A 12,813-nucleotide genomic window follows, 5' to 3' on the forward strand; every position below is an offset into this window, starting at 1 on the left:
AATCTTTTATCTTGAACTGGTGTTGACGCCAACCCTACTTAGGGGGGAAAGTGGAATGGAAAAGGAAGTCTTGATTTTAGGTTAAACAAGTGATTTGGAGTTTTCCGCAACGAGCTCTAAGGTGTGTGTCCTCAATGAACCTATCCCCTTCGAGCTTGGTTTTCTACTCCTCTTCCTCTTTTTCCCCTACGAATCACTATGTGAGATCCGGGACCGTAACAGAACCAAATGATCCGAACCTAGCCCAAGTAATAAACGAGTCAACTATGATCTAATTCATAAATGGGTGAAACTTTGTATGAACACTTTAGACTTGAATAGAACCTAAACTATGTTCACACATGTCTTTCTACCCAAACTAAAAAAATAAACATAAAATATAATTTTAAAAGGAAAATTTTAATTTTTTTTTAAAAATTACTAAGGATGCGAATTAATTATCCATTTAGTTATATTTAAAAAAAATACATCATATAAATCTAACTTAAAAGGTATAATAAACAAATTTCATTTTGAAGCCCATGAAGCCACCCACAACTTAACTATCAAGCCCAAACCCAGCTCTATACAATTAGATATGATTATTCTAATTATTCTACTAATTTTATTCATCACACGTCCAATTATTTATTATTTTATATTAAAAAAAGACTTTATAGGTCCTGGTTAGATACCCCTCTTGTATGATATCGACATAGGGTACGTACCCTCACGCATAGGGGCGGCCACAAATTGAATTAACCGAGAAATCCCAAGCCAATTCGAGTTGTGAGATCTACCCCCAGCTTGGAAGTATGAATCTTTATCCCTTTCCTTGACCTGACTCTGAAACCTAAGGTACAGCGGGTCCCACCTGATAGTAGAGAATAGGAGAAACCTTATTCTTATTCCAATTCCTTGCCTCGGCCAGCTGATTACCTCCCCATGTGACTTCCTCTCCCTTTAAGCTTTCGATTAAAGGAATCGCCGACACGTCATTCTTTCCCCTTCAAATGACTAACATGCCCTTCTCTTTGTATTTTATTTCATGGTAGGACACTTGGGACATTTAATAAACCCTAGGGCACAAGGTTAGTACATCCCCTTTCCCACAAAATTATCTACCACGTGTCATCCCGTCATTGGTCCACCAACAACACGGTCTTGCCAGTCAGAGAAAGATCAAGGAGGGTCAAATCCGGAAAATAAAAAATAACGCAGGGGGCGTTTTGGGGAAATTGTAAGGCCTGGTAAATATGAAGACGCGTTTTAGTGCACACGGAGCTAAATCCGAAAACAAACATTTCCCCGCAGAGAATCTTTGCAGACAGAGATAACCTCCAATAATCTCTCTTCCTTTCTTTCCTTCTTCCTCCCCCTTTCTCCTCCTCCATCTGAAACTCCCCTTTTCGGGTTTACCTCTTTGTCTGCTGTCGCGATCGTGTCTGGTTCGGTGGAGCGTCGGCGGCGATGGAGGCTGTGGAGAAGCTGCTCAAGTTCAAATTCCATGTCCTGGCGGCGTCGGCGGTGGTCTCGCTGGTGCTTTCCCTCTACTACGTTGCCCCCAACTTCCTGACCGTCGTGACCTACTTCTGGCCGCTCCTGCTCTCCACGGCGCTGTTTCTGGCGGCGGTGGTGTTTTTCGGGCGGGTGACGCCGGTGGAGTCTTCGGGGGACGCCGGGGGGGAGCTGTTGGATTACGTTGCAGGAAAGCCGGAGGACGCTGTGCCGGAGGGGACCCAGATATTGGAGTGATTCGAGGGTTTAAGATACGTTAAATGTTGCGTCTCTCCCTCCGATCTTGTCACTCTCGTCGTCTCTATGATTCCCTCTGTTCCCTTTCCTTCACTGTGCAAAGACAACGATGATGATGATGATGACATGGTTGTAAATTTGGACAGCCGAATAATGTTAATGACCAACATATCCGTTACTGTTTTTTTCCCATGTTTTTGCTGTGATGCGCGTGGTGCTTAATACGCATAGGCTTCTTCATCTCTGTTGTTTTACTTGTCCACGTAAGCCCTAAAATGCCACTTCAAAAAATTCGACCGTTAATCCTCAGGTCCCTTTTGTTTTCAACGGAGTGGGTCACACTCACCCTTTAGGACAAGTCGGTTAACATGACAAGACTCAGGCGAGTCAACCCAAATTAATGTAATAGATTTTATAACCAATTTAATTAATTATTAAACATGTTTAATTGAGTCATTCTTGATGAAAGATGTCTTTATTAGTTTTTTTTTCAAAATACCAAATTAACAATTTTTATTTACCTAAAATAACAAAAATTTCAAACTTATTTCCCAAACTACATGAGGGATCGGTCAACTTCCCGCATTAGCAAAGCTTGTCCACATAGCGCCACATCAACATCCTCTTTTAAAAACCTAAAATCTCCGCTCTTTCCACTGAGTCAAAGATGAAGAGATAAGAGGAAAAAATTGTTCAGTTTAAGTTTTTAAAGAGGGTGTTGACGTGGCGCCATGTGGACATGTTGTTTTCTTATGATGGTTCTTTGTTCCTCCTATTATTTGAATTTGTTACCACCAAAATTAAGGCATTTAAAGAGATCTTTAAGACGTCTATACATATAGAATTTTGTCCCTTTCGATACACACTGTAACGATTGATACATATCAATATAGGGGAAATGTATCGATAGATTCAAGGGAAACATATTTAGTCGATACACCCAATACATTTTTTCGATTTCGACGTTCCTAATACGTATAAAATATTTGGTATTCCATCCTTATACTTTAGTTTGAATTATCCCTCATGTACAAATTTTGAGGTATACTTCTAAGATACGTATTTCATGTGTCTTAAAACCGTGACAGATAAAAAATTCAGGGGCAAGTAAGCTCTCAATCTTCATGTGAGCACAAAAGGATCCGGGTGGACCGGGTCAATTGTTGATCCTCAAACCGAGTCTAGGACCAGAAACCGGTCCGGTCGAGTCCTGTAAACAAATTTCTCGTGATGCATGACAAATAAGTGGAATGACAACTATGCACCCAACTTTAATTTCTGCCTCTTTGTTGTTGCGGGTGTTAAAAGTAAATTCACGATTCCTGTATGCTTAAAACGTTTGTCTGATCGCTCTTCGGTGTCCTATGCGGGGCTTCCGGCATCGGATGACAGTAAAAATGGAGGGAAGAGCTTTAATTTCAAACTCAGACGATCTTCTCCAAAAAATCAAAGGTTACGAACTGTAGAATATCTTCTTGTTTATTCATTTCTTAATTTCTTGGGAAATAATGGTTGGAATTTACGAGGTTCTTAATTTCTTAATTTTTGTAGGCTTCACTAGATCGCTTCTGGAGGATATCTGCCACAATGGACAACTTCCTTCGGTTGTGCTCGATCGATTCCGAAGTTATTGCTCTAGACCTACTGGAAACTGGTACGTTTAGTTCTTTTTTTCTTTTCTTGGAAATTGAGACGTGGAAGCTTGATAACTGTTTAGATCCGCGGCGAAGTCAAGAATTTGTCATTTTAACATTAATATATTTCTCTTCTACTGCATGGAGAAATTGTAAGATTTCTGTGAACTGTGAGTTCATGAATCGTGGTCTAAATCTACCGACATTTTTTACTGCGGCAGGGATTATCATGAGAAGTTGAAACCTTATTAGATCATTACATGTTAAAAAACTGCTTGTGATGCTTTTTTCATTTGAGTTTTTACAATTTTAAAAATTGTAGCTGGTTGAGCTGATCCAGTTGGCTTTCAGTTGTAGAAGATCGCATGCTCAAGAAAAAAATTGTCCATCAAGTGTGAGCCACTAAAAAATGTGTTACGTTGTGTTGGTATCAATATGTCATGCTTTAGAGTGCTTCCATATTGGTACTCTCTTACTTGTGCAACTGTGTATCTCTTGTCACATACAGTGAGTGCGGATTTGATTTGCGTAATGGTACGGAGGTTCTTTCTCTTGAAAGGAAGGGTTGTCGAAGCAGACTAGGTAATTTGTGATAATCCATCTATAAAATTTGTCATGCCTTCTAAATTTGTTATACAGTAACTTTGTAGAAAGGGGGATTAATGTCGCTAACATTTATATGCCTATTTGCAAAGCTTATCTAAAATTTATTTGCTTGTTCTCTTCTTGGTCAGATGTCATGTTAAGAGTGCTGCTGGTGATTCAGAAACTGTTGCAAGAAAACAAGCATATATCTAAGAGGGACATTTATTACATGCATCCATCTGTATTTTCAAGTAAATCTATCTCATATTATATTCATGTTTCTTGGATGCTGCTCCGGAATTTACCTAAGTTGGGGAAACTCCTTTATGGCTTTATACTTTTTTTCCCGCATTCATTAGTTGAGTAATAATGCAATGTGATCCAAGTGTTATGGATTTGACAATTCCAATATTATGATAGTATTTTTTCTCTTTTCTTTTTCTTTTTAATGGATACTAGATGTTTCGTTTGATACCACAAAAAAAAAAAAAAAAAAAAATTACATCCAATTAGTAAAAATGGGATGTGAAAATGGGTGCGAGGTGCTTGTTTTCTAAATGCTCTTCTATGACATTTAATGAATCTACTGTGGAATTTGTTCCACATACATATTTATATTAGCCACATTACAATGCCTACTTAATGAATATATGCATTACAGTAGATACTCCTAGACTTTAAAATGAATAAAACTGATAATAGGATGAAGTTTATTTGTTATTTTTCTTTCATCTGAATAAAGTATTTTATTGAAATTGTTCTAAAAAATTTATTTCAATAAAACTTATTTTTTCCTCAGGCCATCAATAAGGAAATTGTGAATAACCTTACATATATATCCTACACTTAAAACGAGGAAAATCTGAAAATCAAAATCATGTTGATCTTTTTTCCATTTCGTCTGGTCAAGCAGTTAGCAGAAACAAAGATTTCTTCTCTTGCCATTGATATGGAAATTGTGAATAAATTAATCTTCTAATTTAAATGGATATTTTTGTTGATATCCACCCAAATAATTTTTCTTTCATGCTATATCGCAGGCCAAGGAATTGTAGATCAGGCTATCAATGACTTATGTGTTCTGTTGAAGTGCAGCCGACATAAATTAAATGTGGTGGGTGCTGATTACATGATCTCTTTGCATAATATATATGCCTCCTTTATCTTTATTCTATTGTTGCCACTGTTATAGTTCATATTGCATTGGGGTTAGATACCAAATGTTTTTTATATTGACTGATGATTTTACCGAGGGGCTGAATTACAAATAAGTCCACCATCTTCTTTCAGTTGTTCTTTCAATTGTTCTGTTCAGGGAATTTCAATATAATTTAATCACTGGGAAAGGCCTGCAGAAAAGATGAGCTGATACACTGAGCACTTGCATGAATAGAAAAAGACACTCCATATCTTCATTTGTTGCTCCCAGTAGTAAATGTGATCAGGATAAAAGAGTGGAAAAACAATAGAGGAGAAAATCATTTATCTTTTTAGTGGTGTTATCAATCCAAACAGCTATTTCTCAAAAATACTCAGTGCTAAAACTTAGTGGATATGTAATTTCCCTATACAGAGATGATCTCGAACTCTTTTCTACTGATCAGCTAAAACATGTGAGATAATTGTATGCCTCATACAACTAGACAACAGAGATTCAGAAATCTCATCGAGTTGCACAGTTAAGAGTTTTATTTGATGATACATGACCTGAGATCTATACCTCTAATATCCTGATTAGTGGTTCCTATTTTACCTCATAGAAAGTGCTTAGGTTGGCAAGTGGAATATTTTCTATGATCTGTAAACTTCAGAAATAGTAGATTTCCTAGTGGATTGATTCACTATGTCTGGAAAAATTAGGGTTTTTGGAATTGGAAGAAAAAAGAAGTGAGAGGAAGAGAGAGTTCAGAAAGCTCCAAAAAGAGAGCTCATTGGGGGTCAGGCACGACCCCCAATAATCATGCTTCTTCTCTTTATATCTCCCAATGTACCCTCTACACATGAACATTAAACCATAGACATAACTCAATGCATAGAACAAGATTACATATAGAAATAATTCTACCATAGATGTAAAATGACCATAATACCCCTGGACATATTTTCTAACAATGTCAGTAATGTCAAATTCTTGGAAGTAGTTGCTTCAGCTCTACTGTGTCCCACAATTGAATTTTTTAAGTAGTACTAATTTGTAGACTTGAGAGTATTCAAATTCATTAAAGGTTACTGTTTAAAATCCAACGAACAAAATTTTGGCTGCTCATATGCTTTTAAAACGATGTTATACTTTTTTAGGAAGTCTCGATATTAATGAATAAGTGGAACAGATGTATGACAGAAAAATAAAATATTTTCCTCTGAGAAGCTTTAACTGTGTAGTTGTTTGCTCCTATGCTTTGCAGTAAAAAGTTGCATTACATTAGAAGATTTTCCTCTGTGAAGCTTTAATTGTTTAGTTTACCTCTATGCTTAGCATTAAAAAAGTTAAATTCTTAATGGAACATAATCTTATGATTTTTCTGTGTTTTTTTCCTTTTGCAGGTGTCCGTTGCAAAAGGGTAGTCTTTGATTTCTAAAAACCTCATTGGATTCGTGGGACCAATAGTTTATGTTTTTTTATTCTTTTATCTGTCCAAAAACTTTGCTGGACAAGTATACTTCTATTTACTGAAAGGATTTTGTTGTCAATTAGGGCATGGATAATTTGCTGACAAACTTACTGTTGCTTACATTGCAGGTGATTTATTTATCTGACTGTGTTGGAATGGTTCTTTTGTGGTTCTGCTAAAGGATAAAATTTAATGATATTCTCACATGAAACACAGATTCCATTTCTTATTTGATTGTCTTTCTGGTTATGCAAAATGGAATTGGACTGTATTCTATTGCTATCCTCTTGATATTGAAATTTGACCCGTTAATACAGTAGAAAGTTCAATGATCAATATTTTTCCTTTCCAATGCTATGGTGTTCATATTCTAGAAGCATTCATTTCTATGGACTCTAACTGCGATAGAGATGAAGAAAGAAAAAGAAAACTAATCATATTAACTTTGTTAACCATCTTTGATGATTTATTGCTGTTTTGTTTACAGTTAAGCTGTCTTATACACATTTTAAACATCTTTTGTATTTTACTTGGATATAGTTTACTTCCTAGGCATTATTTTGTTATGATCCATCATGTGTTCTATTTTGAAATGCATCTATTGGTTTGTTTTAGGCTAGTGATGGGCTGGTTAAGGTTCCATGAAGCAGGCAGGAAATATGATTGCATGAAAAGACTAAACACTGTAAGAGTAGTTTATAACGTTTCAGAGTCAAGATATTTTTCATTGATGTAATGCTTTTTAATCGAGTTAAAATGTTTTCAGGGTTATCCTATTCCTGTACGTGTTGAAGAAGTGAAAGGTGCCCTATTGCATATTCTTTTCTCCCAAGATTTGTTGACTGGTTAGAGACTTAGAGTTTGAAGGATATGTCTTTAATTGCATAACAGTTAGGTCACTCGGGAAGTCGGATTGGCCAAGTGAAGTGGTAGAATACCCATTATCGGAATCTGAATTGATCAACTTAAAATTGATCTATTGGTCCAGTTAAAAAAGTCATAGGTTCATTGCTGTCTTCTTGACTTTCATATATTTGAAAGTTTACTATCATAGGTCTTGTTCCACAAGGCATTTTATTATTTTAATTACTTGTTTGCAGACATAGTGAGTTTTGCTCGGTACATTCTAGTTGTAGAGAAGGAAACAGGTATAAATTTCTTTTATCCTTAGTAAAATCTTTTTTTTATCCTATCTAGTGATAGCATTGGTCCTGTCAATCAAATCATTTGTCATTGAATCTCTTTCTGCAGTTTTTCAACGTTTAGCTAATGACGGATTTTGTGACAGAAATCACTGCATAGTGCTTACAGTAAGATTGTTCTATCACTTGTCAGAATTCAAACTCCCTAAGGCTTCCAACTGATGGTTATTCTGGGACTAATTGCAGGGAAGAGGCTATCCAGATGTTGCCACCAGAAGGTGTGGTATTGTTTCTGTTATTCTTCCTTCTGCTTTCCCTAGAAAATCAAGATTTTTGGTGATGTAAAAACTTTTCTTGTTACCAGGTTCTTGCGTCTTTTAGTTGAAAATCTGATGCTTCCAGCTTATTGCTTGGTTGATTGTGATCCTCATGGTTTTGACATCCTTGCCACATATCGGTTTGGTTCAATGGTAAAATAATTTCCCCTGATTCTTAAACTTCCACACCAATCCTTTCAACATATGTATACTTCATGGCTACAAAAGTGATGGTGGACAATCATCATACATTGTGTGTCCTCAGCATTGTTTTATAGTTTAACATAATTTCAATAATTTTCACCAAGTTCCCCTGTCTTGGAACCTCTTAAACGAGGTTCATGGAGGCTGCTTTTCTGCAGCGTTTGAGGAGAAGGATACATTTCTCTTTGAAGCCTTTTCTTCTGATCAATGCAGTGCACCCAAGCTTCCCTTGACACTATTTTCTGTTGCATCAAAATGCTTTTAAGCTTCAGAACGGTAGCTTAGTGAGCCACTGGTGAATATTTCTGAATTTTGTCACAGCAAATGGCGTATGACACAGAACTGCTGCGTGTGGATGAGTTACGCTGGCTTGGTGTTTTTCCTTCCGATTGTACAAAGTATAACCTTCCTGATCGATGCCTCCTTGCGCTAACACCTGAAGGTAAAAGATTGCAATTTTAATCCGTGTCAATATTTTAAAAACGAGGCTAACCATCAACCTTTATCTCATTTGTGTAATAGAAGTTCTCTGAGTTGGAATAGATTTAAGTTGCTCCCCACATCCAAAGGTTGAAATAACTATTATTACAACTAAGTAATAAACTAACTGACCAATGGCTATTAGTCAATTTTGTCATTTCTTGAATAATGTGTCCCTATTTTTTCGGTTGACCTGAACATGGCAAGCTTACTAGGTCAATAACTCGATTAACAATGACAACATTTGGTGTGTCATATAGGCAACCAACAAGTTTCAAGCAGACAGATCATGCTGGGTGTCTCTCTTTTTTTCAAACCTTGCTTTCATCCTTCAAGTTGATCTGATTTTGTGTTTGCTAGTCTGCTATAGTCAATCAGTAACTGGTGAGCTCCTCACTTGCATTCCAGATCAGAAGAAAACAGAATCAATGCTGTTGAGATGTTATCTACATCGTGAAGCACGGCAATGGAGGTTGAAACGTGACAAATAAAATTTCGATTTTCTATTTCTTAACCAGCATTTCCTCTTCTTTTTTGAAAATAGCTTTTCATGCTTTTAATTTTTGGTTTTGTGACAGAGCGGAACTAGAATACATGCTGCAAAGAGGATTGAAATTTGAGATTGAAGCCTTATCTGTATCATCCATTTCTTTTCTGTCAGATGTGTACATTCCGTCCAAAATTCATGATGAAGCTTACATATGAGTTACATCTTTCGTAGATTTATCTCCCCCTCTCCCCCTCTCTCTCTCTCTCTCTCTTCATACCTTCTTTCTCATACATGTTAAAGGTTCAAAAGTAAAGAATTCTGCCTCTGGGTTTTTAGGCAGCTCCAGTCTTGGATTTAGTAGCAATTCAAGAAAAATAGAAATTGTTATCGCCTTCATAAACGTACATATAAAAGCTTTATGGATAAGGCAAAGTATATTGTGGGACATCACACCAAACAAAATTTCCGAGATTGTCTCAACTGTGGTTCTACAACTCATTCACAAGGTAACTTGGTTTTTGAAGAGGTTGCCTCTGTTGTGGAGGTGGGGAACCGGTCTTGAGCATGACTTTAGAGAGACTCAGTTTGAATTGGTGTGACTTGAACAGTTAAACTCTGGCTAAATGGCAAATGTACGGGGATCTCAATAGTGATTGGAGAGTGCTTTTCATCAGTAAGAAGCCAGTCAATGAAAACACAGGTAAATCAACTAGAATTTAGCTTCCTAGTGGAGCAGATTGTGCCAGAAGTAAATCAGATGCTGTTAAAGTTCCAGATTGGTCAACATCTAGCCCATCAAACTCCTCCAATACAGGTGTAATATCTTCTTGACTAATCTTTCCCATCTCTTTGAGCTTAAAAAGAATGAACTCCGCCGCACTGGGGAAATCACAGAAGACATACTGTGATCAGAATTTAGGAAGTGAAATGGTTTGAGTAACCTGTAGATGGAATTTGCAAACAGAAGCAAACCAATAGTAGTTGGCTAAAAGAAACCAAAAAGGAAGTCATGCTTTGGGAGCACAACAGGCTGATGCAATTTGACGACTTCTGATTCAGGAGACACTTGATTTATTTAGAAACAGAAACTTGTTGACTGATTAGTTTACCTGACAACTCCATCATCATCAAGATCAGCAGCTTCAAGATCTACACTTGTCATCCGCCTTGTAAGAACCCATTTGGCCAGTGATTGCTGCCGGCTTTCAGTATACAGCTCTGCCATGTAAAGAAAGAACTGAGCTACACAAATAGTACTTGCCAGTATCCAAAATATGGCAAATATTCTTCCTCCTTGAGTTGAAAAGCTCATATCTCCATAACCCAATGTTGTAATTGTGGAACAGACACAATAGAAAGAGTCAACAAGGTTCAAATTCTCAACTTCAAATAGGAATATTGTTCCTACAGCTATCAGAATGAGAAGAGCAATTGTCACCATCAGGAATTTATATTTCACCCTGTTCATTTCCAATTCTTTGACAATCTCAGTGGCTCCCACTTGTCGGCGAATGTTCACGGCTTTAACAAATAACAATTCTTGCTTTTCGACAAGGTAATCTGCTGCTTTACTAAGAATCATTCCCACAAGTGCCACTCCACTAAACACAAAGGCACATGCCAGAAGCTTTGTTGCAACACTGTTGGGAGCAAGGTCTCCATATCCAACTGTGGTCATTGTTACAATGCAGAAATATATGGCATCAATGACACCATTTGTTTTGTGGCCACTGACTTGTTTTCTCACCAAGTAGAAGCAGAGGGTGCCTACTCCAAGATACATGGCTAAGGCTAGAGTCACTTGCCTCAAAGAGGGATGGAGCTTCTGTAAGATGTTTTGGGAAACTAGGGAGGATAAGCCGCCTTGATTCTTTTCCACAATGATGTTCTCCTTCGCAGGAGCACTTTTACACCGGCGATACCTTCTCATCATGTTGGAGGTTTTGTGCTTCTGCTTTGAGGGGCTTGCAGGGTCTTCTAAACAAGAGAGCAAGGGTACTTTTGCTCCATCATGAGCCATAATTGAAGACGTTAAGAGACCTGTAACTGTTGATATGGGCAGATTAGCAGAAGAGAAAATTATTTGTAAAACTCTGTAGTGGGTATGTTAAGCTTTTATTTTTTCAATTGAGAAGGCAAGGTTACACTGGAAAAAGAGATCAAACGTGGGTTGGATAAAATCCGGAAATCTTCACTTGTTGTTCATTATCCGAATGTTTCAACCTGTTGCATTTACTTGAAGAAGCTCAAATTTCAGGGTGAGCAGAACCCAATACCAAGTTTCTGGATTCAAGATGAGGAAAATAAAATTGACAAGAAAATACAGAGAAATCCAAATAAATTTTTTTCTCATCCATTAGCAAATGAGACAAAACAAATAAGTTTCAAGTTCAGAATAGAAAACCCAGATCCAGAATAAACACAAATGATTTAATTTTACCATCAATATACTCTTAAAATGGATTCTCTCACAATTAACAGATGCAAAGTCGAGAAGATGAGGCAATTCAGACATTTAAAAGAGAAAAGAAAAGTCGAACATACTGCAACTAAAATCACGGAATGCATGAATGGATCAAATTAACCATTGTGTCCTATTTCTTAAAGACGATTAAGAAATCTTAACGAGGGAGAGATTCCTGCAACCTTACGAAGCTCAGATGAGATCCATATCGCAACTTGGCTCCTCTATCTCGAATGTCTCTGTTAGAAACAATTCGAGAAAAGCCTGGAAGTTCTGCTTGCTGTAGAGAATTCGGGGGAAAAGGAGGTGAAACAGTGGGAGACGGATCAGGAACCGTGAATGCTGATGAACAGCACTAAAATTTGGCTTAATCTGAGAATTTGGACAGGCCACCAACTGGCCATGTCTGGTTCAATAACAAAACTGGCGATTTTTTTAGAAACTTCTTCTGTCTGTATTTTGTTACCTGAAGAACGACAAAGAAGGCGGATTCTCTCTCGTGGAGACAGCAGGAAGAGGGCTATTGGCTATTGGTCGAGAAAAATTCCGTATCAAGGCAAAGTGAGAGATGATGTTGGACGGTGTCATCTTACTGTGTCAACCATACTTACTGTGTCAACCATAATCAAATGTTCTCGCTTGTGGCTAAACCAGTGTTAGAAGACCCCGGACCCCTTGTGGGTGAAGCCAGGGGACACGGCCCTTCCCTACTCAATGAAGACAAAGGGGAAGGCGAAAAATAGGCTCACTAGTCACTACCCCTCTTTTTTTTTTTTTAAAGGAATTTTTTATGGGAAAAAAAGAGGGGTCTGGATAAGGGTATGTAAAATAAGACCTACTGTAACCGGGGAACCGCAGAGTCCCTCTCAAGTGTTGTCTTCTTGCCAAGGGATCCCATTTGTGATTGCACAAAACACCATCAAATCTTTACTTTAGATAATATATTTTCTCTCTCAGATTGACGTGGGTCTCTGTTCGTGGACATTTCGTCGAACTGCTTGTGGGCAAATAGCGACCGCAGGACGTATTGCCCCATTCCGCAGCAAGAATCAGACATACCCCCCTCCCAAAAAAACTGTTTACTGCAAATCGTTTTTGGGATTTGACAGAATTATCACCAAATGTTTACTTCAGATAACAAATGTTTCCTG

At 37.5% G+C, this 12,813-nt stretch overlaps 3 protein-coding genes across 4 annotated transcripts; 2 read left to right on the forward strand and 1 right to left on the reverse strand.

Moving 5' to 3' along the window:
- Nucleotides 1-1,279: 1,279 nt before the first annotated feature.
- On the forward strand, nt 1,280-1,974 carry LOC137942723 (uncharacterized). The gene has a single exon (XM_068788461.1). It carries the CDS (start codon nt 1,450-1,452, stop codon nt 1,732-1,734), a length of 285 nt encoding a protein of 94 aa, XP_068644562.1. The 5' UTR covers nt 1,280-1,449; the 3' UTR covers nt 1,735-1,974.
- Nucleotides 1,975-3,123: 1,149 nt separating this feature from the next.
- Nucleotides 3,124-9,413, forward strand: LOC137966683 (meiotic recombination protein SPO11-1). Its single transcript, XM_068813374.1, has 15 exons — nt 3,124-3,186; nt 3,286-3,388; nt 3,877-3,950; nt 4,103-4,204; nt 4,994-5,067; nt 6,498-6,514; nt 7,181-7,250; nt 7,332-7,368; nt 7,666-7,713; nt 7,817-7,875; nt 7,954-7,985; nt 8,072-8,177; nt 8,550-8,670; nt 9,117-9,180; nt 9,287-9,413. The coding sequence occupies exons 1-15, from the start codon at nt 3,132-3,134 to the stop codon at nt 9,411-9,413; spliced, it is 1,089 nt and encodes a 362-aa protein (XP_068669475.1). The 5' UTR covers nt 3,124-3,131.
- LOC137966666 (two-pore potassium channel 1-like) lies at nt 9,324-12,151 on the reverse strand. Of its 2 annotated transcripts, none has more exons than XM_068813365.1 (3): nt 11,845-12,151; nt 10,308-11,238; nt 9,324-10,077 (listed from the first exon to the last, which is right to left on the reverse strand). In XM_068813365.1, exons 2-3 carry the CDS (start codon nt 11,216-11,218, stop codon nt 9,915-9,917), a joined length of 1,074 nt encoding a protein of 357 aa, XP_068669466.1. In that variant the 5' UTR covers nt 11,219-11,238; nt 11,845-12,151; the 3' UTR covers nt 9,324-9,914. The 2 variants fall into 2 exon arrangements, with proteins under 2 accessions (XP_068669466.1, XP_068669458.1); XM_068813357.1 differs by having other exon boundaries at nt 10,308-11,244; nt 11,845-12,150.
- Nucleotides 12,152-12,813: the final 662 nt, after the last annotated feature.

The sequence above is a fragment of the Aristolochia californica genome, unplaced genomic scaffold (genome assembly GCF_029961685.1).
Source record: "Aristolochia californica isolate CCGP_79_NKW_82.1479 unplaced genomic scaffold, dmAriCali1.0.hap1 SCAF_10, whole genome shotgun sequence".
In the NCBI taxonomy this organism is placed as follows: Eukaryota; Viridiplantae; Streptophyta; class Magnoliopsida; order Piperales; family Aristolochiaceae; genus Aristolochia; species Aristolochia californica.

Excerpts from the sequence above, each read along its gene's own strand:
- LOC137942723 (XM_068788461.1), top strand. The coding sequence starts at position 1,450 with ATGGAGGCTGTGGAGAAGCTGCTCAAGTTCAAATTCCATGTCCTGGCG.
- LOC137966666 (XM_068813365.1), bottom strand. The coding sequence starts at position 11,218 with ATGGCTCATGATGGAGCAAAAGTACCCTTGCTCTCTTGTTTAGAAGAC. Across the intron at positions 10,078-10,307 it reads GATGATGATGGAGTTGTCAG|TGCGGCGGAGTTCATTCTTT; the intron begins GTAAACTAATCA and ends TGATTTCCCCAG.
- LOC137966683 (XM_068813374.1), top strand. The coding sequence starts at position 3,132 with ATGGAGGGAAGAGCTTTAATTTCAAACTCAGACGATCTTCTCCAAAAA. Across the intron at positions 3,187-3,285 it reads TCTTCTCCAAAAAATCAAAG|GCTTCACTAGATCGCTTCTG; the intron begins GTTACGAACTGT and ends TAATTTTTGTAG. Across the intron at positions 8,671-9,116 it reads CCTTGCGCTAACACCTGAAG|ATCAGAAGAAAACAGAATCA; the intron begins GTAAAAGATTGC and ends CTTGCATTCCAG.